At 39.3% G+C, this 27,508-nt stretch overlaps 1 protein-coding gene across 2 annotated transcripts in view; it reads right to left on the bottom strand.

Annotated features, from left to right (window-relative positions):
- The window catches only part of SHROOM4 (shroom family member 4), a 218,882-nt gene that overhangs the window by 99,905 nt on the left and 91,469 nt on the right, over positions 1 to 27,508 (bottom strand). For both annotated transcript variants that reach the window (XM_073901797.1, XM_073901798.1), the window contains exon 2: positions 12,972 to 13,123. In XM_073901797.1, coding sequence (XP_073757898.1) covers positions 12,972 to 13,123 — 152 coding nt within the window. The remainder of the gene's footprint in view (positions 1 to 12,971; positions 13,124 to 27,508) is intronic.

Below are 27,508 nucleotides of genomic sequence, written 5' to 3'. Positions count from 1 at the left end.
TCTGCTAATGGATCTGGGCAAATAAATTGAAAGCTCTTTGGAAAATAGTCACCATTTTAGATATTATTAAGGACATTCATGATTGATGGGAAGAGGTCAGAATGTCAACATGAACAGGAGTTTGGAAGAAGTTGATTCCAACTCTCATGGATGACTGAGGGGATCAAGACTTAAGTGGAGGAAGTAACTGCAGATGTGGTAGAAATAACAAGAGAACTAGAATTTGAAGTGGAGCCTGAAGATGTGAGCGAATTGTGATCTCATGATAAAACTTGAATGGATGAGGAGTTGCTTTTTACAGATGAACAAATAAAGTGGTTTCTTGAGATGAAATCTACTCCTGGTGAAGATACTATGAAGATTGTTGAAATGACAAGAAAAGTTTAGAATATTACATAAATCTAATTTATAAAGCAGCAGCAGTTTGAGAGGATTGATTCCAATTTTGAAAGAAGTTCTGTAGGTAAACTATTATCAAACCTTTCTCGTGCTACAAATAAATCATTCATGAGAAGAAGAGTCAACTGATGTGACAAACTTCACTGTTGTCTTATTTTAAGAAACTGTCAGAGCCACCCCAGCCTTTAGCAACCAACACCCTAATCAGTCAGCAACCATTAACATTGAGGCAAGACTCTCTACCAGCAAAAATGTTTCAAGTCATTGAAAGCTCAGATAATTAGCATTTTTAGAGATAATGTATTTTTAATTAAGGTATGTACATTATTTTAGACATAATGCTGTTGTAGACCTTAAATAGACTGTAGAGTTGTATAAACATAACTTTAATATGCACTGGAAAACCAAAAAATTCATTTGACTTATTTGCATTATTGTGGTGTCCTGGAACCAAAACCACAATATTTCTGAGGTATGCCTGTATTATGTTGGATAAAATTGTCAAGAGTGAGCATCCTTGTCTTGATCCTGATTGTAGAGGAAAAGCTTTCAGGTTTCACCATTAAGTATGTTAGTTGTAGGCTTGTCATATATAGCCTTTATTATGTTGAGGTATTTTCCCTTTAAACCCACTTTGTTGAGAGTTTTTATTATAAATGGATGTCAAATTTTATCAAATGCTTTTTCTGCATCTATTGAGATGATCATATAATTTTTACCTTTCACTTTGTTGATGTGGTTTATTAGATTGATTTTCAGATTTGCTGAACCATCCCTGCATCCCTAGAATAAATCCCACTTGATCATGGTGTATGATCCTTTTAATGTATTGCTGAATTTGGTTTGCTAATATTTTGTTGAGAATTGAGGCATTGATCTTTATCAGGAATTTTAGCCTGTAATTTTTACGTGTGTGTGTGTGTGCTGTCTGTCCTTGTCTGGTTTTGGTATCAGGGTAATGCTAGCCTCATAAAATGAGTTTGAATGCGTTCCCTCCTTTTACAATTTTTGGAAGAGTCTGAGTAAGATAGGTATTAAATCTTCTTTAAATGTTTGGTATAATTCACCACTGAAGCCATCTGGTCCTGGAGTTTGTTTGTTGGGAAGTTCTTGATTACTGTTTCAATCTCCTTACTAGTAACCAGTCTCTTCAGATTTTGTATTTCTTCATGATTCAATCTTGGAAGATTGTGTTTCTAGGGACTTACCCATTTCTTCTAGTTTGTTCAATTTGTTGATGTCTAATTGTTCATTGTAGTCTCTTATGACCCTTTGTATTTCTGTGGTATAAATTTTAACATTACCCTTTTTATTTCTGATTTTATTTATGTGAGCCCTCTTTTTTTTCTTAGTGAGTCTAGCTAATGGTTTGTCAATTCGTTTGTCTTTTCAAAGAATCAACTCAGTTTCATTGATTTTTCTTAGTGTCTTTTTGGCCTTTATTTCCCCTCTGATCTTTATTATTCCCTTCCTTCTCCTAACTTTAGGTTTCATTTGTTCTTCTTTTTTCTAGTTGCGTTAGGTGTAATGTTAGATTATCTGAGATTTTTCTTGTTTCTTGAGGTAGGCCTATATCTCTATGAACTTCTCGTACAACTGCTTTTGCTGCATCTCATAGATTTTTCTATATTGCATTTCCATTTTCATTTGTCTCAAGATATTTTTAAAATTTCTCCTTTGATTCCTTCATTGACCCATTGGTTGTTCAGTAGCACATTGTTTAATATATATATAGTTGTAATTTTTCTAGTTTTCTTCTTGTAATTGATTTCTAGTTTCATACATTATTAGAAGAGATGCTTGACAGGATTTCAATCTTAAATTTATTGAGACTTGTGTTTTTTTAAAGACTTTATTTTAGAGAGAGAGAGTGTGTGCAAATGGGGGGGAGAGGCAGAGAGAGAATCTCAAGCAGTTATATTTACTTTACCAATGAGATTTTTACTTGCATACATTTTCTTGTTAATAATTATTAGTACCTTCTTTTTCAGCTTAAAGAGGTCCCTTTAACCTTTCTTATAAGGCCAGTTTAGTGGTAATGAACTCGCTTAGCTTTTATTTGTCTGGAAAACTCTTTACCTCTCCTTCAATTCTCAATGATAAACTTACTGGATAGAATATTGTTGGTTGGAAGTTTTTTCCCCTTCAGCACTTTGAATATATCATGCCACTCTCTTCTGGCCTGCAAATTTTCTGCTGAAAAATCTGTTGATAGCCTTATGGGGGTTCCATTGTGTGTAAAAGTTTTGTTTTATTCTTGCTGCTTTTAAGATTCTCTCTTTAACTTTTAACATTTTCATTATAATGTGTCTTGGTGTGGGTATTTTTGGGTTCATTTTATTTGAAACTCTCTGGGCTCTCTGTACCTGGATGTTTATTTCCTTCTCTGGGTTAGGGAGGTTTTCAGCCATTATTTGTTCAAATAAGTTTTCTGCCCCTTTCTCTCTCCCTTCTCCTTCTAGAACTCCTATAATGTAAGTGTTATTCTGCTTGATGTTGCCCCATAAGTCCTTTAAACAATCTTCACTTTCTAAAATTCTTTCTTTCTTTTTTAATAATTTTCTTTAAAGATTTTATTTATTTGACAGAGAGAGAGTACAAACAGGGGTAGCAGCAGACAAGGGGAGAGGGAGAAGCAGGCTCCCCGTGGAGTTGGGAGCCCGATGCAGGGCTTGAGCCCAGGACGCTGGGATCATGACCTGAGCCAAAGGCAGTCACTTAACTGACTGAGTCACCCAGGCACCCCTAAAATTCTTTTTTTTTTAAAGAGATTTTATTTATTTATTTGACAGAGAGAGAGACAGCGAGAGAGGGAACACAAGCAGGGGGAGTGGGAGAGGGAGAAGCAGGCTTCCCACTGAGCAGGGAGCCCAATGCAGGGCTCCATCCTAGGACCCTGGGATCATTACCTGAGCTGAAGGCAGACGCTTAATGACCAAGCCACCCAGGTGCCCCTAAAATTCTTTTTCTTTTCACTGTTCTGTTTGGGTGAGTTCCACTGCCCTGTTTTCCAGGTCACTGATACTTTCTTCTGCTTCATCTAGTCTGCCATTGAACTCCTCTAGCATATTTTTCTATTCAGTTATTGTATTCTTCAGCTCTGTGACTTCCATTTGGAACTTTCTTATATTTTCTATCTCTTTGTTGAAGTTTTCCCTGTATTCATCCATTCTTCTTCCAAGTTTGGTGAACATTTTTATGACCATTACTTTAAATTCTTTATCAAGTAAATTATTTACCTCTGTTTTATTAAGGTTTCTTTTTGAGGTTTTTATCTTGTTCTTTTACTTGGAACATATTTTTCCATTTCTTCATTTGCTCGACTCTCTGTTTCTATGTATTGGGTGAGAAAGCTACATCTCCCAGCCTTAGAAGAGTGGCTTGTGTAGATGATGAACCTTATCATTTAACTTTGTCCTTGCTTTTGGTTGTCTCTGGAATATTTGTGATTATCTAAGTAGCCTGATTTATTCTTGATAGTTCCCAGTTGTTGAGGGTGTACCAAGGCCTGTCATCTTAGTCAGAACCTAGTTTCAGGTTGATTGGAAGCTAGCCCCTCAGGCAGCAGGTTTTAAAGTATGCAAATATATACAGTCATGTGGGACTGTGGTCATAATCCTTGCTGACCTCCTGTTCTGGCAATGTGGAGGTTTTTCCTAGACAACAGTTGCAAAAATCATAGCTCTGCACAATGTATAAACACCTTTCTGGAGGGTACCAGCAAACTGTAACAAGGCAAAGATGATGTCCCCCAACCTATGTTCCCTGAGAGTACCTCCTTAGCCTCTAGATATATGGGAAACCTGACATCTACCCCTCACGTTGAAGCTCCGGGACAAGTAAATACACCTTTTTCACAGGAAGATTGGGGGTGTGTTTCAGTCTGCTATCTGTGTAATGCCCTGGTGGTGATAGCCTGCCAAGAACTATGTCTCTTATTGTTTCAGTCCTGTTGGGCATACAGATGCAAGGCTCCTGCCATCAGATTCAGGAGATCAAGGGGTATCTCCTGTGTAGACTACATGTGCACACTGGCTTTAGCAAGGCAGAGCAAGACTGCAGGGCCAGTCCATGCCTACTGGCTTTAGTGGAGCAGTGGGAAAACACAGGGCTGGGGCATGCCCACTGGCTTTTGTGAGGCAGCATATCTCTGGTATATTAATACATGACAGAATACTTACAGTTTTATTGAGTTTTAACAGTTTTAACCGCTTTTTCCTCCACCTTCATGCAAAGTCCCTTCACTTTTGAAATTCAATTTAATCGTAGATGGCATGTGTATAATGACAACAACGGAGTGAGGTCAACTAGGGGAGCTGGCAGATAGCCTGGACTAAGCCCCAAAATATGGTAGTTCCTTTTCATATTCATGTTGGTCTAAGATCTATACATCAGGTTTGCAGGATAAAAACTAGATGTTTGTTTTGTTTTGTTTTGTTTGATCAGTGTGCCTAGAGTTGATCAGTTACTGAAAAACAGTCACAAATAAGCATACTCATAAAAGACTAAATGTAATCTCATCTGCCAATCTAGGTAACCTTGAGTAATATAACTACCAAGTGGACCAGTTACTCATATTCTCTATTTCCCTATATCTGATGTGTAAATAAAAAATTCTGAATCTTTCCAATGGGCCAAATATCTACTAGGTGCTAGAGACACAACAATGAACACAAAGTAGCCCCACCCCTCATGCTTCTGGTCTAAGAGTTTGCAAAATTTTTCTGTAGAGACCTAAATAAGAACTTTTAGGATTTTCAGGTCATACGGTTTCTTTCAGAACTATTAAATCATGCTGTTGTGTGAAAGCAGCCATAGACAGTACATAAACAAAGAGGCATGATTTTGTTCCAATAGAACTTTATTTATGGACACTGAAATTTGACTTTCATATAATTTTCACATGTCATGAAATACTATTTTTCTTTTGCTTTTTTTCTCCCCAACCATTTAAAAATATATTTCTAAAAAACACTCAGAGCTGGGCGCCTGGGTCGCTCAGTTGGTTGAGCGACTGCCTTCGGCTCAGGTCATGATCCTGGAGTCCCTGGATCGAGTCCCACATCGGGCTCCCTGCTCAGCAGGGAGTCTGCTTCTCCCTCTGACCCTCTTCCTTCTCGTGCTCTCTATCTCTCATTCTCTCTTTCTCAAATAAATAAATAAAATCTTTTAAAAAAAAAAACACTCAGAGCTAGCAGGCCATTCAAAAACAAGTGGTGGGCTAGATTTAGCCCATGAGCTGAAATTTGCCAACCCCTGTCTAGTCTAATGCAAAAGATAAATACAGAAACAAATTATTTCAATACAATGTGATAAAAGCTAGAGTTCTATGGTTCTGTGGGAGCTAGAGGAAGGCCATCTAACTTAATCCAAGGCATCAAAGAAAGTATCCTATAAACATCAACCCCAGAGCTGAGTCTTAAAGAATGTTAATATGAAGGCATTAACTAAGCAAAGAAAGGGAAAACTATGCTCCAAGTAGAAAGCAGAGAATGAACAGTCACAGAATTGATAAACAGCATGAAATTCTTGGGCAATGGTATTATTCTAGCATAAAAGGTAAGGAATACCAGATGAAGTTGTAGGTAACGGTAGGGATGAAACTGTAAAATGTCTTATATACCATGCCTCTGGGCAATGAAGGCCACTAACAAGTTTTCAGCAGGGGATTGATAAAATTGAATCTGTATTTTAGATTTATCGCTGTGGCAACACTTTGGCAGACAGATCTGAGTCAGCTGAGAGGCTATGGAAATAGTCCAGGGGCAAGATGATGAGGGCCTGAACCAGGCAAAAGCAGTGGAAATGGAGAGAAGAGGATAAATTCTAGAAGTGTCTAAAAGGTAAAATTAACATGGCTTAGTGAGGAGAGCAAGAAGTAAAACATGACTCAGGTTTCTTACTTGGATGGCTAGGTGGATGAAAGTACCACCAGGTGCTATTGGAAGGAGAGAGAGTTTTATAAGCTAGATAATGAATTCAGATTTATACACATTGTATTGCATTTACTGTTGGGTTTTCCTGTGGAGGTTTTTACCAGGCCACTGTACATATGAATTTTGGGGATGGATTAGAACTAGAGATATAGTTATGAGCACAGATGTGGTAGTTAAAACCATGAATGACTGTAGTTGCTCAGATTCAGCAAGTAGAGTAAGAAGAGTCATAGGCCATGGTGATTAAAGGAGACTGAAAGAATAGGAGAAAATATTTGAGGCTTTGATGATAGTAGAGTAGCTGTAAAGAGAATGGAGTATGAGAAAGCTAAAAGGAGAAGAGGTTGCTGTCAGAGAGGTGAATTTAGTCTTTCACAACGGATTCCTGAAAATTAATCCTTAATGCCTCGAGGCAGTGGTTCTTAAACTATAAGCTTTTTACCTGGAAAGCTTGTTAAAACACAGTGCTAGGCACCAACCCCAGAGTTTTGATTCAGTAGGTCTTCGGTGGTGCTCAATAATTTGCATTTCTAGCAACTTCCTAAGTGATGCTCACCCGTGAGAACCACAGCCCTAAAGCATCCATTTTATGCAATGAATTAACTTTTTTAATGGATCTAGAATGCTCCTAGTTGTGTATCATCCTTGGGGATAGTAAGATAATAGACACTCAACTTATTTTCTTTGTTTTGTGATTCAGATAAGGAACCCTGTTAGCAAGCCTGGAGGGTGTCAGAGGCTGTGAGAGCAGAGACCATACCTATGTTATTCATGATTGATTCACCAGATTCTAGCATAGGTTAGACATTCGGTTAATATATGTTGACTGAAAGATTGACAAGGTCCATAGTACAGTTGGAGGAGTGAGCTGCTGATATAGAGGGTTTACTGCTGAAGTTATGATCAAGGACCCAGAAGAGTAAAGTTTGTGATCCTCTACAAGGACAATAAAATCTTTCAGTATGACAACATGAATTGGGGTAGGGAAAATGATGGTGAAGCAGGTGCCAAAATATAAAATGGAAGTGGGAGAATGACCTGGAGGCTGATAGAGGACAGCGGTAGGGAAAGGAAAATGATAGAGCCTGCATGTTGAATTTCAAAAGTGAAGGGACTTTGCATGAGGGTGGAGGAATAATGCTTTGGAAGTTATCTATAGAGAACATGCCTAATCCAGTGCATATGAACATACCACTGACCATTAAATTGTGTCTTGCTTTTTTATCACTTAATACAGTGCCCTGAGACTTTACCCACATAATCAAAAATTATTTTTACACATTTTCTCTTTTTGGATAGTTCTATATATATATATATATATATATTTTTTACCATATACATCCTCTTTCTTTCATACACATTTCTTCTTAAGGCCATTCCTAAGAATTTTATGTGTTTGATTGCTATCGTGAATGGGATATATTTCTCCTAATAGCTCCAAATTGGTTATTCTGGTCTATTGTTCTTTTAAATTAAATTTGCGCTTCTTTGACTTATCCTCTGAACTAGTTGTAACATCCTCATTAAGTAAATAAAATCTTTAAATATGTTCATTTTTTGTATCATTATGAGAGTTAAGATTTTTACCTTTTAAAAATTATCTTTTGGGGCGCCTGGGTGGCTTAGTCAGTTAAGCATCTGCTTTTGGCTCAGGTCATGATCTCAGGGTCCTGGGATCAAGCCCCGCTTCAGGCTCCCTGCTTGGCAGGGAGTCTGCTTCTCCCTCTCCCTCTGCCCCTCCCCACTGCTTGTGCATGCTCTCTTGCTCTTTCTCAAATAAATGAATAAAATCTTTTAAAAAATTATCCTTTAAAATTTGCAATGAATTATTATTGTGCAATATTACTGAAGTAGATTTGATAAAATTCATTTATAGGTTTTGCATCTAAGTTCACAAACTGAAGAGAATATTCTTTTTGGAACAGTCTGTCGGATATTGGTATCAGAATGATGCTAGTTTCAAAATCAATGTGAATAACTCTGCAAGATTTTCAATTCTATAACAATGTGGATATTCCTAGAAAATTTGAAGGAACTCACTGATAAAAAACATCTGGCCCTAAAGTATTTTTGGAAGTTTCTCTTTGATAATTGTTTTCAATGTTTCTACAGTTACAGGCCCATTTTGTTTTGAACTTCTTACTAATGCATGGTGTTTAACATTTTATTAGATATTTCATATTTGCTGAGATTTTCAAATTTATTAAGGTACAATTATAGTAGTTTCCTATAATTTAAGAAAAGTTATTCGTATTTGTTGCTCTATTCCATTTATCATTTAAATTTTATTTATAATTTATCTTTGTTTTAATTAAATTTGCTAGAGGCTTATCTACTTAATTCATCCCCCCCCCCATAAAAACAACATACCCCTTGGCTTCATATTATATTGGATTCTTAATCATGTAATTTCATTCTTCATTTTTAATAATGAAATATTTAAGGTTATGAATTTACTTCTGAATATTGCTCTCAAAGTTTTGATAAGTCGTGATCTCATTTTTGTTATTTTTTATTAGTCTGCTAGTGTTTCTTTTGGCTAATACTTACATATAAATGTGTTCTGAAATATTAAAACAGTGGAAGACTTTTGTTCAAATTTGTTTCTAAATTTGTAGAAGCTTTACATTATCACCAGAGAACAGGGCAAGGCTGATTTCTACTTGTAAGGGTATGCAAAGATTTTCTTTGTGGTGTAGCACATGATCATGGGTATTAAAGAGGGCACGTTCTGCATGGAGCACTGGGTGTTATACGCAAACAATGAATCATGGAACACTACATCAAAAACTAATGATGTAATGTACGGTGATTAACATTACATAATAAAAAAATGTTCTTTGAATATTTGAAAGAGGGTGTATTCACTGTCAATCAAATATAATTTTTGATGTTAATTAAATCTGATGAATTGTATTTTTCAAATATTCTAAGTACTTATTTTCTTGGTCTACTTTATCTGTCATAGTTAAATTATATAAATCTTCCATATAGACATTTCTATAATTTTTCTTCTTGTATTTCAAATAGTCTTTTATTCAAATATTTGGATGTAAAAAAATGTTTCATGAATATAATATCCTTAAAATAATTTGTATCTTCTATCAATATTAAATAAATCTCGTGGGACCAACAAGATTGTATAGTTATTGTTCCTGTTTTGTTTTGTTTCCAAATAGGTAAGTGACATGATCAGATGCCTTATTTGGAGAATGGACTGATCAGAAGGAGGTGAGACCAAAAGATGAGAAGCCAGTGAAAGGACTCTTATAATCATCCAGGTAAGAAATCATGAGTGACTGGATGAAGACCAAGGCTGCAGAGAGGTTTATAGCAAGTAGAATCATTAAGACTTGGAATTAGATTGAAGGGGGTTGGGGCAAGTGAGAAGAGTTGAGAGTTAATACCTAGATTTCTGACTTAGCTGACCATTATCTAAAAAACAAAAAAAAACAGAAAGAGCTGGTGTGGCTTTTCAGAATAAGCCATTTTCTAAAGTTCTTCTTTCTCATTATATTCATCCCAAAGTACTCGAGTCCAGACTTAAAGCTCAGTGTTGAATCTTCACCAATGGATTGCTTACTCAAACCAAAGTCTACCTTAGTAAAAACACTAGGCTAAATATTAAATTTCAGGGGATCACCTTTCATTTATGTGCTAAGAGCTCCTTCATAAATTTGAGGAACCATTTGGACTAAGAAAGAGGGAATAAATGCCTTCTAACACCATTCCTGGGGTAATCCATACAGGAAGGCTAAGTTTTCCACAAGAGGGCAGCATCACCTAATAAATTATGTCATTGAGGGCCTCCTCCAATAGGCGCTGGGGGGAGGCTGAAAGGGTAGACAGTATAGGTTCGGGAGCCATAGGACCTGCCACACCATGAAAACCAAAGGGTCCTACTATCTCCAAGGCCATAATTACAGCTACTCCTAAGTGGTAGTGGCAGATGTTGCTATAGCAGGAACAAAGAGAACATGGTGCTCACCACAGAAGAGTGAGTAGGGGACAGCCAGATAACTCTCATTGTTATGGCTGGCTCAGAAGACACCGGGGATGGTGTCTACATTCCTTACATAGTGCTGGTATCTCTGTATAACCCGTATCTCCCAGGGACCTTTATTTCATGTTGAGATCTTTGTCACCCCTAATGTCACCCCAGATCATGTGCTGTAAAGGTTAGGCTGCAAAGCACACTACAGTTCTGGCATTCTCCTTACTTAATAATGTTTGGTTACTCCAATTATGCTTCTCTTATACCCCAGGGAAAGTAATGGGAATGAAATTCCTTGAGAACCCGGTAAGTGAAAGACATTTTACATACATTGCCTTATTTAATCATTACAACAATGCCATTATATAGGAACTATTATATGTGACAGAACTAGGCAGTGTCATACATGGGTCTATCTGACTCTAAAGCAAAAACTACCAAGCTACCTCTCCAAGAAGCCTTGTTTAAAACCTAAATCATGACTGATTCAAGACTGAATCAGTGGCAACGTATCTATTGTATAAAACATTGCTTAACCTGTCACTTCCTATCCAGGTACATGAGCAGGGATGGCTTAATTTTAGGTACCAGCAGGTAATCCAATCAATCAATAGGATCCTATGTAACCTCACCCTTACTAACTTAAAACCCTTTCCCCCTTAAGTATTCTCTCAGGATAAATCACTTGGATGTAGAGCATGAGAACAGCTGAAGAATTAAAGACGGCTTCTGCGTTTCTGGTTTGGTTGACTGAGGGCATGGTGGTCCCAAACACTGAGATAAGGAGCTTGAGAGGAAAAGCTGACATGTTAGGTTTTGGGCATATTATACTTCAAATGCTTCTGAGACATCTAAGTATAAATGTCCAGTGGGAAGTTGGCTATATGGGCCTGGGGCTCAAGAAATATAATAGATACATGTAAATGAGAATTTAAACTCTGGAACTGAGTGAGGTTCTCCATGGTATATTAACAAAGTTAGAAAGAGTGGAACTGGGCGCCTGGGTGGCTCAGTTGGTTAAGCGACTGCCTTTGGCTCAGGTCATGATCCTGGAGTCCCTGGATCGAGTCCCATATTGGGCTCCCTGCTCGGCAGGGAGTCTGCTTCTCCCTCGGACCCTCCCCCCATCTCATGTGCTTTCTCTCTCTCTCATTCTCTCTCTCTCAAAGAAAGAAAGAAAGAAAGAAAGAAAGAAAAAGAAAGAGTGGAACTAGGGAAAACACCACCATGTTAGGGATGATCAGAGGAAGAGCAGGTAGTAGAGGAACCTGGTTTTAAAAAATGAACAGAGAGGTAGGAAAGTAACAAGAAAATGGGGTATCTTGCAAGCAAGAAAGCAGAGTTTCACAAAGGAGAACATAATCCAGAGCAACAATGTCAAATGCCATATACTAGTCACACGTGACGAAGACTGAAAGCAATCCATTGACTTTGACAATTAAGAAGTAATATGTAGCTTTTGACAGAGTAGTTTCAGTGGGGTTCTGTAGGTCAAATTCAGACTGCAGTGGGTGGAAAACTAAATTGTAGATGAAGACAGTGAGTATAGACTCTCCTTTTGAGAGACTGAGTATGAACAAAAGGAGAAACATGGGGCAGTAGCCAGAGCCCCCGATAGTAGGATTATGGGAAGATGCTTTAAAAATATTTTTTCTAGTAAAAATAATTAAGATGGAGAAGCTCAGCCTTGTGTATAGGATAAAGGAAACTCACAGAATGGAGAAGTATGAGCTCCAGTAGCACAGAGCAAAGATACAGCAGCAAAATGGAAGAAGCCATATGGAAAGCTCACCAATAAGCAAATGTGTAATTGCAGCAAAACAACTGTGCCCAAGTATGTCCTTACCTTCCTTTTGCTTTAGCCACTCCACTTATCTGGAATGCCTTTCTCCTCCTGATGGCTTATTTGTCCAATTATACCCACCCTTTAGCTCAAATTCCACTTCCTCTATGAACTCTTACCCTACCAATCTCTTCTGAAGTACTCTCTCTTTCTCTTGAATTCTAATAGCAATTTCTGTCTGAATAATCCATTTGACAATCATCCTTCAGCCTGTGAAATCTCCTTTATTGCTTTTTTCCCCCCAAAATGTATTGCTAGTTAATTTGTCACACGTGTGTCTTTTCTCCCCCATTTGACTGTATTCTCCTCAAGGGCAGGGTTTCTATCTTAGAGTTTGCCACAGCTTCCAGATTGCCTACCGTGGCTGGTAGCAGGGTCTCTTTAAATCTATGTAGTTGATTTAAATAAAAACTTGAAAGAATAAATCTCTGTGGTTGAACAGGGGCAGCCTGTTATGAAGGAGACAGAAAAACACCAGGTTAGTAGGCCCTTGGTGTATATGGAATCATTTACTTCTCTTGGTAGCAAATAAGGAGACTGAGTCTTGCAGATATAAAATAGACTATATAAAATTATATAAAATAACCAGGGTGACACAGGTAATATGTAGCAGTGTCAGGATTTGAACCACAGACCCTTTCTCCTATGCCATTCTGCTTCAGTTGTCCGCAAAATTCTGTTCATGTGAGACACTTCTTTCATGAGGTGTCAAGAGACATAACTCTCTTGAGGCTTTAGTACCAACCTAGCGGTTCAGTGGCCCCTATTCCTTATAGCAGCAAATCTCCCTGTACCTTACCTCCTGACAATCAGCTTGAGGATCCGGAAGGAGCCTTTGATGAGGATGAGGGCCTCTTGGCGGGAGCCATACAATGGAGTGCCATTGATATTCACCAGCTCATCACCAGTCCTCATCTTCTGGGACAAGGCTGCCTTGCCCCCATCTTCAATCTGTGTTGCAGAGAACAGAACAGAAAGCAGGTAGGTGGTGAGATGACTCCTTACCCAAAATTCTACTTCCTGGTTCCTCCCAAACTCAGAGCCATAAGTACTACCGGGGGAAAGGCTCCAGGAAGCTCCAGGAAACAGCTAAGAAGCTGATCACAGCCTAGTATTTATATTTACAGAAGGCCAACCTTGGGCAAACCTTTGAGGAAGGAGGCAATACTGAAATAATGCAAGCTCTTCTCTGGAGGAATCCATGTCCTTCTGGGGAGACAAGCACTTCTCAATGAGAATGTTTGGAAGGACTGTGACAGTGTGAGCTGAAGTAGCAGCACGGCATAGCAAAATGTGAACACAAATTAGAGCCAGAAGAGCTAGGCTCCAGCAAAATGACCTTTGACAAGTCCTTTCCTATCTTGGGGCAGCCTTTGAAGTCTGATAAAGTTGAGTTTGAATCTTGGTTCTAGTACTTCCTAGCTCAGTGACCCTGAGCAAGTTACCTAACATCTTTATGTCTCAATAACCTGACAGAGGAAAATAAATAACAAGAGTACCTACCTCACAGAGCTGTTGGCATAGGGAATGTCTGAGAATATTTAAGTCCTCAGTAAATGGGAGCTCTGATGAGTATAGCAAGGGAGTTGACTCTGAAGACCTTGAGCTTCAGCTCAATATTCTGTGAGTGGAATTGCCAATTCAAAAGATACAAAGGATGTACAGACAAAGTAACTGATCATGTGTCTATGCTCTTCAACAAGTGCCTAGTACAGTGCTTCTAGGGTATGGAACACAGTGGGCATTCACCAAAATCTGGAAACATAGGTGTTCACGGTACCATCACAGCCTACAGAATTACCATTGACCAGGGCAATCTTGGTAAGAAGGTAGTCAGGCTGGAGGGCATAGAAAGCAGGCAGAAATAATAGCAGCTGGGGTCGGCAAAAGAAAAGCAAAGCAGAATGTCCCCCATGGGTCCTTGATTATGGCTACTTTTATATATAACATTCTTTGTACCACAAAGGTGAGTTCTACCTATTAGGACATCAATTTCATCCATGGTGGTAGGAGCCATCTCATCCATCCATTAATCATTCCTCAAAGTTTTAGTGAATTTCTAGTATGCACAGGACAGCATGCTAAGTGCTATAGCTCCCAGCCTCAAGTTTAGGTTATGTCTGAAGTTCACATCTAACCACAGAGATGGTTAGATAAAAAATGTCCACCCCACTGATGGAATCAGGAAGAGATGTTTGTTTTTCTCCCAGGGACAGGGAAGGTGAGGATGATTAAACCATACAATCTTTGGGGAAAGAAAGATTCTAAGTGGGGCAACCAAAGGCTGGTCTTTGCTGTAGGTGTTTTTACATTTCTACTCTTCTTCCAATCTTTTTCTCTGTCTTTTATAGATTCCCTCCAATCTATCCCTCACCATGCAAGTTAGAATATTGCTGAGCTTTAGGTTGGCCAGCTCATGCGCAATTTGGCAGTCAAGACCTCCTGAGTGCAGAGAAAAATGTTAATTCAGGATTTAAAAAAATCCCATCAAATAAATTGAAATTCTAAGTTAAATAACAGACTATTATTAAATTTATTGCTGCTAACCCAACTTTTTTTTTTAAATTAACCTTTGTCTGACAAATCATAGGTTAGCCAAGTGACATTGAATATATATACCTTTGTTCCAGTACCTGAGCCACCACTCAAGATAAAACAAGCCAATATTGGTAAATGGGGAACAACTCTCAGCAAATTAATTAGGATCAGATTCTTACTTCTATTGTCATTAGCATTATTACTTCACAGTCACTGCTGCCTGCTGCCAAAAAAAAAAAAAAAAAAAAAAGCAAAGTGCTGTACTTGAATTTCAGAAGTTCTATTTGAATGACTCATTTCTTTGGCATCCACAGAGGGCCCTCAGCATCAGGCAGGACTTTCAACAGGGATCAGCCATCTAAAAGGGCTTCCTTAGGCTAACAAAGAGCCACAAACAGGAGCCTAACTAATGAATGCTAATAGATTTTTCCTGTTGATGGACATTAGTCTTAATTCACTCTACCCATTTTTTATTCATACAACTCAATTATCCATATTACTGTCACCAATAGCAAGTCTCCCCTTCAATATGTGTTGATATTAAGTACCACCTCAAGTTAATTAAGCACTTCGTTACATCAACTAGATCTCTGTTTATTCTAGGCCAGAAAATGAAAGGGGGAGAACCTTTTTAAACAAAAATGCTTAATTATTGCTGCAGCAAAAGTTACAGCGTTTTGCATTCCCTACTGCCATTTGGGCTGCCACTGGGTCCTTGCAGGGACTCTTTCCTGGACTAGAGCCTCAGGCCGACTATGAATGCCGCTTTTCTTTTTTTAAAAGATTTTATTTATTGAGACAGAGAGAGAGAGAGAGAGAGAGAGAGAGTGAGGGGTGGGGGGGAGGACAGAGGGAGAGGGAGAATCTCCAACAGACTCCCCACCGACATGGAGCCGGATGTGGGGCTCGATCCCACAACCCTGAGATCATGACCTGAGCCAAAACCAAGAGTCGGACGCTTAACTGACTGAGCCACCCAGGTGCCCCATATGCCCCTTTTCTGTTTCCTGCCCCTTCTCAGTCACTACAGCCTCCTCCTCAGGACAGATGTGTTGAGTGTAATAGTACAATTTTAGCACAAGTGCAAGAACTTGCAGACAACAAACCAGTAAATTATGGGTACCTGGCACAGTCCCAGAGTCCAGATGGGTCCAGATCAGGAAATGAAACTCCATTTGATTGAAGATCCCTTGGACTATACTCCAAACTAGCCCTTTCCCAGACCCAGGGCATTTACCGAGCTATGTAACTGATTCCTTCTTACTTCTCCTGACTTTTTAATGCTTTTAAAAATTATTGTTCACTAGTCTTTCCTGCACTCCACCTCTAGATTCCAGCATGTCTTCCATTTATTGTTTTGCCTCCTGACAGCCAGTTCTCCAGGTCAGTGGCTCCACCACACATTTGTTTATATAGAAGATAAAGCAGCTGCTTCCTTTCCTATCAAGGAAAAGGAATAAAATGGAAAGGAAGGAAGAAGGGAAGGGAAGGAGGGAGGGAGGGAAGAAGATGTATGTATTCTTTTATAAAATGTTTTCTTTCCCCTTCCACTGCCCCATGTACAAGTTTGGCTGAGGCTCAGGAAAGATGTGAATCAACAAACTTGTTGAGAATAACACGCCCTGCTTGAGGGGCTGTGTAGCATCATTTGATGCCACCCATTCAGTAAGGCTGATCAACTTCCCAGCTCTTCCTGAATCAGACTTTTAGGGTGGCTTTCTTGTTTCATTTCAGGTGTTGTGAATTCTCAGATTGTACCCAGACACACTGGAATGTCAGTATAAACACACATCACAAAGTCCAATGTAAACGATGGTTACCTTATGGGTCATTTTGGTTTATCCAAGTGATTGCTGGGCTAAGCAGTGAGTGGCCCAAGTTACTGAAAATGGATTGCATAAAGGTCATATAACCAAAAGCCAGCTGGTGTCTGGAAAATTGGGAAGAGCTGATTGACCTTGGATAAGTCCCTTTCCCCTCTTGTGGCTTCTTTTACCCTTACTGGTAAAAGGTGGGGGGTCTGACTAGATGATCTCTGAGGGCTTTGGAGCTCTGACATTCAGTGACCTGTGAACAGTTAACAAAATCATGCATTATCCTTTTGCTGACACAGGTAATCCCAGCTTTTTGCCCCATTATACTTTGTCTTCACCCATGTTTCACTCCTTCAAAACTGACTAATTAACATCCATCTCTCATTTCCCTGTGGTCGTTATCCATTGTTTTGGAGTGGTCCATCAAGGCTGGAACACTTAAAAAAGCACAGTTGGGACACTGAGAGAAACAGATTCCTGGAGCCCTATTTTGTGCTAATGAGCTAGCGATTTGGAAATTTTTGATGGATCTCCAATGAAGCATGAAGTGCTCAGATAGCTGTCAACAAAGTGACAAGCTGGCCCCTTGAGTAAAGGCAAAGAAAAATGGACATAACAACACTTACTGGCTTTCTAGTAGTAGCTTTTATTTAGTCTGATACTAGCAGATACTTGCTTGGGGATTTTGAATAAACTTGGGAGGTATGAGGGAGTGAGGGAAAGAAAAGTTAAATAAGGTTTAGCCTAAAAAAAAAATGTAGTCAGCAGGAGAAACATCATCTGCAACAATAACCAACAGGTATTGAAAGCTTATTATAATAGTGTAAGAGCTGCATTAAAAATCAATGGCATGATTGTGAATACCTCAGCTTGCTACAAGAAATTTATTGGAAAAAACAGGCATTGACTGAAACTTTCCTGGCCAGTTCTAAGAGCCTCTGGCCAAATTACCAGCCCACACTCCTACCTCGACCAGCTTGTCTATAGTCTAAGAAGGCAAACAACAGAGTGAATTGTTTAAATTGATTTTTTTTTTTTTTTTTGGCAAATAGATAGAAAAGGTCCACCCGGAATAGTAGTTGTATTGCTTAAAAAAACAGAACATCCTCTGAATGTCTTCTTAGCACCTTTAAAAGATTTTCAAGTTTTTAGTAACATTCTAGACACCCCTTCAGCAATTCGGTCTCTCTGGGGAATCCACTGAGAGAAAATGTAGAGAGGGAGATAAGCTGGATTTAAGAAGTCTAACTGTGAGGAAGGAGGATCACCAAATAGTAGATAAAGTCTGTGCTTATTCTGAAACTTAGTTTGAAATCTTAAGCAGACCACAGGTTGGGGACTGTCTGTTTCTGATCAGCCCTCTCTCCCATATTGGTATCCCTTAGAATCTGATGCTAGGAGAGATTACTCAGAGTGCCCTGGACAGGGAAGACAGAGGTTTTGAAACTTCTGCAATCTCTGCCATGGCTTTCAACACTCTGATGCCAGGCTGCAGACATAGTGACTGCCCTAACTTCTCTGTCTTAGCAACTCTCTCCCTTCAAAATCCCTCTCGAATTTCCAAAGTAGTCTAGATTAGAAAAACAAGAAACTCTGCTGCTCCTCATCTTCCCTACGTTACCCAAAGCAAAACAGAAAACAAAACCTGTCTCTTAAATGAGAATCTAAAAACAACCACCAGTTAAAAAGATGTAAGTGGGCCTGGTTCTATGTGGTAATCCCTGTATGCAGATAGCTTGAGGAGGTGGCCACCAAGGGAGGAGATACTCTTTCCCTCTACCAGCTAAGAAACAGATGCCCAAATCCTACATAGGGCTGCCCCAGAGTGTCAAGTTCTGTGGATCAGGCCCATGGTTTCCCCTGATCTTGGACCAGTGGAACTATGTTATGCTCCAAAGCATGACCTATCGCTATAGACAGCGCCTTCCTCCCCAGCTGCTTAATCACCATCTAGTTAACTAATCCTCACAACAGAGGTCCTCTAAGCAGTGAATCATTAAATTTCCCTAGGGATTAGCCCAAGTCGAATGCTAAGTATCTTTGCCAAAAAATCAGTCAGTCCAGAGCCAAGCTCTGTTCTAGGAATTTGGTGATGAGGAAAGGAGTAGAGAGTCAAAAGCGCTGTACCCTACATCAGCAATCGAAAGCAAGTTATCATCAGCGACTCCTACCAAGTCTGATCATCCTGCTGTCTCCATAAATCAAGTAAGGGAGAACAAACATCACTGTGCACGAGTAAGCTCAGGGTTTCTTATATTATCAGCAAATATCCTCACTGGGGTCCTGTTCACACTTTGTCAACTCTAGCCATTTATTTACACTGAAGAAGTCTTTTGCTGATATTAATATTATCAGTGTTCATCAAAAATGTCAGCTTTTGGTGGTTTAGTACAATGATCTCCAGAGTAGGGTGTATATATATCCCAGGCTATGCACAAGATGATCCACTGGAAGGGGATATATTTGAACTTCTGTTTATATTTACATTTATCTAAAATAATTTAAAAGTCAAGCATTATTAATATTTAATATTGGTGGTAGTAAATTATAACATTCACAAATAAAGTTACATGTACTGGGGACACATACTCAAAATATTTTTGCTGGCGTAAATTTTTACTAAAACACTTCTCCAAATCATAGACTTAAATGAGAGGGCTAAAACCAAAGGACTTTTGAGGAAAACATGAGAATATCTTTTTGACCTTGAGGTGGGCAAAGATTTCTTTAAAAAAATTTTTTTATCTTTTAATTTAAATTCAATTAATTAACATATAAGTATTATTGGTTTCAGAGGTAGAGGTCAGTGATTCATCAGTCTTATATAACACCCAGTGCCCATTACATCACGTGCCCGCCTTAATGTCCATCACCCAGTTACCCCATCCCCCAACCCCCTCCCCTCCAGCCACCCTTAGTTTGTTTCTTATGATAAAGAGTCTCTTATGGTTTGTCTCCCTCTCTGATCTGTCTTGTTTTATTTTTTCTTCTCTTCCACAATGATCCTCTGTTTTGTTTCTTAAATCCACGTATGAGTGAGATCATATGATAATGGTCTCTGATTGACTTATTTCGCATAACGTAATACCCTCTAGTTCCAACCACATCGTTGCAAATGGCAAGGTATCATTTTTTTTGATGGCTGAGTAGTATTCCATTGTATACATCTATATCACATCTTCTTTATCTATTCATCTGTTGATGGACATCTGGGCTCTTTCCATAGTTTGGCTATTGTGGACATTGCTGCTATAAACATTGGGGTGCAGGTGCCCCTTCGGATTGCTACATTTGTATCTTTGGGGTAAATACCTTGTAGTGCAATTGATGGGTCATAAGGTAGTTCTATTTTCAGCTTTTTGAGGAACTTCCATACTGTTTTTCAGAGTGGCTGCACCAGCTTTCATTCCCTCCAACAGTGTAAGAGGGTTAGCCTTTCTCTGTATCCTTGCCAACATCTGTCATTTCCTGACTTGTTCATTTTAGCCATTCTGACCAGTGTGAGGTGGTATCTCATTGTCTGGGCAAAGATTTCTTGGACAGGATGCAAAAAGCAATAACCATAAAAGAAAGAGTGCTATATTAGAGTTCACCAAAATAAAAAATATATTATATTCATCAAAAATGTCACTAAAAGGTGAAAAGGCAAGTCACAGAATAGGAAAAAAATATTCATAATACATATATCTGACAAAGGATTTGTATCCACAATATGAAAAGAATGCCTACAAATCAATAAGAAAAACACAACCAATTAACATTTGGCAAAAGACTTGAACAGGCACTTCACTAAAGATAGCCAAATGCCAAGTAGACATATGAAAAGGTGCTTAATATCATTTTTTATCAGAGAAATGCAATTTAAAATCACAGTAAAATATCAGTACACATTCACTAGAATACTTAAAAAGACCGAAAATACCATGTATTGGCAGGAACATATAACATTTGAACTCACATTGCTGGTGGGAGTGTAAAATTGTACAGCCACTGTAGAAGTCTGTATACCCTCTGTTGAACCCAGAAATTCCACACCTAGGGATACCCAAGAGAAAGAAGTGCAGATGTCCACAAAAAGATGTGATAGGATATATTTTAGATTTATTTTTTAATATTTTTATATATCTATATTTTTATTTTTTATATTTTATTTTTAGCTTTATTCATAATAGACAAAAAATAGGAACAACCCCAATGTCCGTCAAAACACACAGATTACAAGAGCTCGGGAAGATGGCAGAATAGGAGGACCCTGGGCTCATCTCATCCCACATTTACAACTAGGTATCATACGCATCCAAGTCAATAAACAGGAGAGTGATCTGAAGACTGGCAGAACAAACTCTAGGTTGTTCAATTTGTTGGCATACATTTTTCATAATATTCTATTATGATTGACTGTATTTCTGTGGTGTTGGTTATTATTTCTCCTTTCTCATTTATGATTTTATTTATTTGAGTTCTTTCTCTTTATTTCTTGATAAGTCTGGATAGCGGTTTATCAGTTTTTTCAAGGAATCAGCTCCTGGTTTCATTGATCTGTTCTTTTAAGGTTCTTTTAGTTTCTGTATCATTTATTGCTGCTCTAATCTTTATTATTTCCTACCTTCTGCTGGTTTTAGGTTTTGTTGTTTTTTCTAGATCCTTTAGGTGTAAGGTTAGGTTGTTTATTTGAAATTTTTTTTGCTTCTTGAGATAGGCCTGTATTGCTATAAACTTCCATTTTAGAACTGCTTTTGCTGTACCCCAGAGGTTTTGGACTGTATGTTTTCATTTTCATTAGTTTCCATGTGGTTTTTTTATTTTTCCTGATTTCCTGGTTGATCCATTCATTGTTTTGTAGCATGTTATTTAACCTCCATGTATTTGTGGTTTTTCCAGATTTTTTCTTGTAGTTGACTTCTAGTTTCACAGCATTATGGTGAGAAAAGGTGCATGGTATGACTTCAGTCTTCTTGAATTTGTTGAGGCTGGTTTTGTGGGCTAATATGTGATCTATTCTGGAGAATATTGCATGTGTACTTGAAAAGAATGTGTATTCTGCTGTTTTAGGATAGAATGTTCTGAATATATCTGTTAAGTTTGTCTGTTCCCATGTGTCATTCAAAGCTATTGTTTCTTGTTGATATTCTGTCTGGATGATCTGTCCATTGATGTAAGTGGAGTGATAAAGTCCCCTAGTATTACTGTATTATTATCAATTAGTTCCTTTATGTTTGTTATTAACTGTTTTATGTATTTGGGCACTCAGAATATTGGTTATCTCTGGAGTGGGTGTACTGAATGTGAAGGCACATGAGTATTATTTCAGCGGTGCTGGAAATGTTTTACATATTGATCTGGGTACTGATTTACCTGGAACTATACATATCTAAAAATTCATTGAGATTTGTGCATTTTACTGTGTGTGTGTATATATGTTATATATACACATATATATAACATATATATACATATATACACACATATATACAGGTATATAATATATACATATATATAACATATATATATACACATATATGTTATTCCTTAACTTAAGACTTTCAAAAATAAGGACCACTAGATTACAGATTATATTTCTAAGGTAGAACCAGGTACTGTTTTCACATACTCATAGCTTTAATCAAGGCAGAGCATTTCACTTTAAAGGGTAATCCTTCACAATAGGGCTATAATTTATGAGTGCCCCCATTGTTCCATCTGCTTTGAGACACTATTCATCAAGTGAATGATTTCAGTAGGAAATGAAAATAAAGACAAACACTTCATTCTTTTCATCCACCAACTGGTAAATGGTAAAGGTGAAGAGTTGTTTTGTTTTTTTTTCCCCACCAACTAATTTCTATCTTGACATACCATAAAAATGGAATCAATCCCTTATCTGATCTCGGAGCCTTCTACTTCTGCTCCGCCTGTTTATCCCAGATGTGCCTCTTGCTCGTGGTCCTCAGAGTTCCTAATACCCACCCCGAGAAGCAGAACTGATCAGGCAACAGCCACACCGGCAACTATTTCTTCTTCTGGCATCAATCATTACCGTCTCCTATTGGATTGTCTATGCTTCTTGGCTGTCTACTAAACTATGAATTTCAGTGGTACAAGTGAGCAAAAAACCTTGCAAAGCTGATGTGGTCGAGAGTTCAGGGAGGACTGGGTGCAAGAATGTAGAGGAAAGGGTATGGTAGTACGTTAAAGACTGTTCCCGACTTCTGGAAGCAGTTGCCAGCAATGAGATTCACTGTATACAACCATGACATAAGCTTCCTTGTATGGGGTTAAAACAGTCTAAGACAAACCAGAAGGCCCATAGGATGCCCCCCAGCATTAAGACAGCGTGGCGTGCAAATCTAGTATGTGAGCCTACATGGCTGGAAAGACCAAGAGTCTTTTTCATACCACCTAATATAAAACTGTTGGAAATAGGATATATGAACTTATTGGCATTTATGAACTGTGCATTGAATGCATGTAAGAGATGCCCCAATTAAGAGAAAAATGGGCATTAAATTCCACCAGATTACTAGAAAGAGATGGAAATAATTCTACTTGGATTAACATAACCTTTATTTCTCCAGCATCAACCTATTGTTGATGTTAAAACTATTCAAGTTGATCCAAAGCATCTTTTTCACTTTACAGCTGAATGTGAATAAGTTAGATACAGCCTTTCAGCCCAAGAGGATGTGATTAACTATCCAGAATCTGAACCATCCCAAAGCCAGGTTCACTCAATAACTCATTGCTGGTTCCCTGAAGCCATTTATTTATAACCCATTATGCAAAAAGCCAAAGACAGTTTCTAAAGAGTGCACATATCCAACATTAGTCATTTCTGACTGGAAAAAGACCAAAGGACTAACACCCTTCAGGAATGGGACAAAAGGCTGCCTTTGGAAGCCACTCAGCCTGCTCTACTGTCTGGAAACCCCTTGTCCAGCTTACTGGGCACCCGCGTGCCCTCTACCAGATGTGGACAAAGGGAAAGGGAGCTTGCTTTCTCCTTTCCACGGCTGGGCCCCTGCATTCTGCTCCCAGAACATTGTTTGCCTCTGCCCAGGCCTCCTTTCCCCAGCAGTGATTTTAATCTTTGGTCTTCGCTTAGCCCTCTGAACAGTGTTAGATGAAGAAGGGGGAAGAGGGGCATTTAATTTCCTCCCATGCTTCTGCATAACTGCTATCAAAGCAAACCATTCCCACAGAAAGAATCTACCAAGGTATACATGTATGTTGCAAAGGCAATAACAATAATATGCTTTACTGACCCTAGGACAGATCCAATTTTAAATTAAACTGGCACACTTGCTGTTGCTTTCACATAGTGCTGCAAATCTGGGAACAAATAAGCCATCACACTGTTCTGTTCCAAGCAACTGTCCTGTTCACATGGTGACTGAGAAGTGACACATACCTATCTCTTTCCCGCTCAGCAAGATGTGTCAAGTAACACAAAGTAAAACCGGGTTTCCACCGTTAAAAAAAAAAAAGGGAGAGAAAATACACTCAGTTGTTTGTGTGTTCGCGTTGGGTAGGGACTCTCACATCAGACTGCATTTCCCTTTGCAACGGCAGGATTAGTTGGAGAAGGAAATGAAGCAGGAAATGGTGGGCATCTGAGTTCAAGATCTGGGAAATCAATAAAGGTAGAGCAGTATAGAAGCCCTTCTCCTGGTGGCAGACTTGCTTTTCAGGTTGAGGCTGGTCGAAAAGAAAGAACCCAAGTTTTCAATTATTTGAGTACTGTTGACCCACACCGTTACATTAGTTTCGGGTGTACAACATGGTGATTCGACAACTCTGTATGGTGTGCTGTGCTCACAAGTGTAGCTACCATCTGTCACCATACGATGCTATTACAATAACACTGTGTTCCCTTATGCTGTGCCTTTTATTCCTGTCGCTTATTCATTCCATAGCTGGAAGCCTGTACCCCCCACTCCCCTTCACCCATTTTGCCCAACCCCCCACCCCCTCCTTTCTGGCAAATTTTTAGCTCCTGTCCCTGCTCATTCCCACTTTCTAATCTTAAGCACAAGGGTAGAACCCCGCACCTTCTCCTGTAATGGTTGACACCTTCTGACAGCAGCCTCCACAAACCCTGGCACTGAGAGTGCTCCTCATAGTCAAGGTCACCCTGGTGCTTTCCCTCCTCCCTCTAGACTTCCTGCCTCGCTCCCTAACCACCTCTCCTGGGTACACACTCTCTTCCATCCACACTTCTTTCTCCCCCAGGCATCTGAGCTTGTTTTGTCTGTCTTAGCCTCTTCCCCACCCCCCACCGGGGCCTCTTCCTGGGTTTCTTATGGGCAAACATCAAGCACCCCTATCATTAACATCTGGCACTTATGTTCACTAATTAAATCAGACAGGGAGACCAAGGAATGATTCTTACAATGTAAATAGCAGAAGATTAGAAGTGCTACACAATCTGGCCATGCCTGCCTTTTTGGCCTCATTTCCTACACACACTGCAGTCATACTGAACTTTCTGTTCTTCAGAGAGGTCAAACCCATCTTCATCTAGGACCTTTGCACTTGCTCTTCTCTCTGTTGAGAACATTCTTTGTCTAGGTCCTTATGTAGCTCCTTTCATCACGCAAGTGTCAGCTCAAAGGCTACCTCCTCGGAGAGGCCTTCCCTGACCACCAAGATAAAGTAGACTCCTCTCTTTCCCCAACCCTGATCCCCATCATTCTCCATCACATTATTTTATTTTCTTCATGGAAGTTATCATTTTACGTTATCGCATGTATTTCTGTATATGTTTACTTTCTGCTGGGATACTTCCATTATAGTGGTAAAGACAGTCACACTATCTTTTTAGAGCCCTGTTGCTGGCACCTAAGAAAACAAATGTCTGTATTGAGCACATGGTAGTTGCTCAATAAATATTTGTTGAAAGGAGAATTAAAAGACTTTCAGGATATCATCCTACTCATTTGCCGGATTCTGGACAAGTAACATTTTCACTTCACTGATCATACAGCTGTGGTTCATGGATGTTATGCGACTTGCCCAAGATAGAGAATCTATTAGGCTTAAGATATTTTCTTTTGTGTGGATGTGACAAAACATTTTTGTTTTCCATGGGTATACTGCTACTCATGATCCTTAACTAGCAATGCCGAGTTCTAGTTAAAGAGGCACTTTAAGGGCACCTGGGTGGCTCAGTCGTTAAGTGTCTACCTTCAGCTCAGGACATAATCCCAGGGTCCTCAGATTGAGCCCCATATCGGGCTCCCTGCTCAGTGAGAAGCCTGCTTCTCCCTCTCCCACTCCTCCTGCTTGTGTTCCCTTCTTGCTGTGTCTCTGTCAAATAAATAAATAAAATCTTTAAAAAAAAATAAAGAGGCACTTTAAGTCTCCAAGCCTTTTTTTTTTTCTTTTTAGAGAGAGAGAGAGAGAGAGAGAGAGAGCACGAGAGCGCAAGCAACCGGGGTGGGGGGAGAGGCAGAGGGAGAGGGAGAGAGAGAATCTTAAGCAGGCTCCACACCCAGCGCAGATCCTGATGCAGGGCTCGATCTCACGATCCTGAGATCATGACCTAAGCTGAAATCAAGAGTCCGACGCTTAATCAACTGAGCCACCCAGGCGCCCCAAGTCTCCAAGTCTTTTAAAAAGCATTATTATTAGTGGCTCAGAATATTCCAAAATAATTATGCTTTGCAATAATTATCTCCTGTTTGTGGTGAATGCCCAGTGGTGACTGTTAGACTCTTAATGCGATGGGAGGAATGAAGCTTTTAAGTAAACTTAGGTGCATGGTAACAATACCTTATATCCATCCATATATGATTCTCCTTCGTTTTTAACATTCTCAGCCCGAGGAAGTTAATTTAAAACACACACAAGCCCTTACAAACAGACCATGAACACTGGGAGATTTAACTGCTCCCAGCATCTGGGAATTCAAAGTAACATCTACTCCACCTTCCTGTGTACAGACATTACAACAGGCCCTTTCAGTCTACCATCCCTGAAAATTTTAAGAGCAAATCCAGACGATAGGTTTAAACTAGATTCTAATTTGATTTAGTGCTTAGTTAACCAATTCCCTCAGACCCCTAAAAAGGTGTATGGCGGCAGGGGGTGGGGGGGGGCTCAACAATGTCTGAATGAGAGTTTACCCTAACCCAATTTCGTGTGACTATAGTTCCTTCCTTAAAGGCCATTTGTTTAGTGTTTAAGCGTATAGTAGTTTAGTGTTTATCCCTTTGCGAGGCTTTTCATATAAACAAATTCACAAGTCAGGAAAAAAAAAAAAGCCTCTGTCAAGGCAGGTTTCCGGATTTGGGGCTTGGAAAATATGGCCACCCTGATATGATTAAAAAAGTTTAAGTAACTGTAGAGTACACATTTGGCACTAATGGACAATAAGTGATAGGGAAGTTTTGTCAGGTCTGATTCAGATTACCTGTGGCTGCTGTGAATTATATGGAATTACACAGAGTTTAATGGTTCTCTGGCAATTTGCCTTGGCTCAGTGCCAAGGCAGCTAATGCTTCAATCAAACTGCTGTCCCCACCCCCATCCCAAGACGATTTCTGTTCCTGTCTATGTCTTGAGTGTATCTGTAATGAAGCCTTCAACGACACCCTCATACAAATGCCAACTTTTTTTCTTCTCCTCTGTCACTTTCTTTTCCTTCCTTATGGCCGGTACATTAACTGCTCCTGTAGCTTTGCCGAGACAAACTGCCTGGCTAGCCTTTGTCAAGAGCTTTTACGGTTTGATTAAAAAGGAGGAGCCAACAGTGAGAAGACGAGGACGGGGCAAATATGAGTTGGCCCTATCCCTTTCCTCTGCAGTGCCATTAGCTAGATCTCTTTCACCCTGATTGGCCTGCGTCTTAGACCCACCCTGCAGCAGGACGTGAGATAGCCCTCCCACGCCATGCAAACGGTTCAGGAATACATCCCACCGAAGGCAGGTAACCCACCTGACGAAGAGAATCCCGTCGCATGGCAAGTGACCTCCTCTCTTTAGG

The sequence above is a fragment of the Callorhinus ursinus genome, unplaced genomic scaffold, assembly GCF_003265705.2.
Source record: "Callorhinus ursinus isolate GAN/ISIS: 27379988/994484 unplaced genomic scaffold, GSC_fseal_2.0 scaffold16, whole genome shotgun sequence".
Taxonomy (NCBI): domain Eukaryota; kingdom Metazoa; phylum Chordata; class Mammalia; order Carnivora; family Otariidae; genus Callorhinus; species Callorhinus ursinus.
The sequence above is the reverse complement of the archived record's forward strand: the minus strand, read 5'-3'. Positions and strand labels throughout refer to the sequence as shown.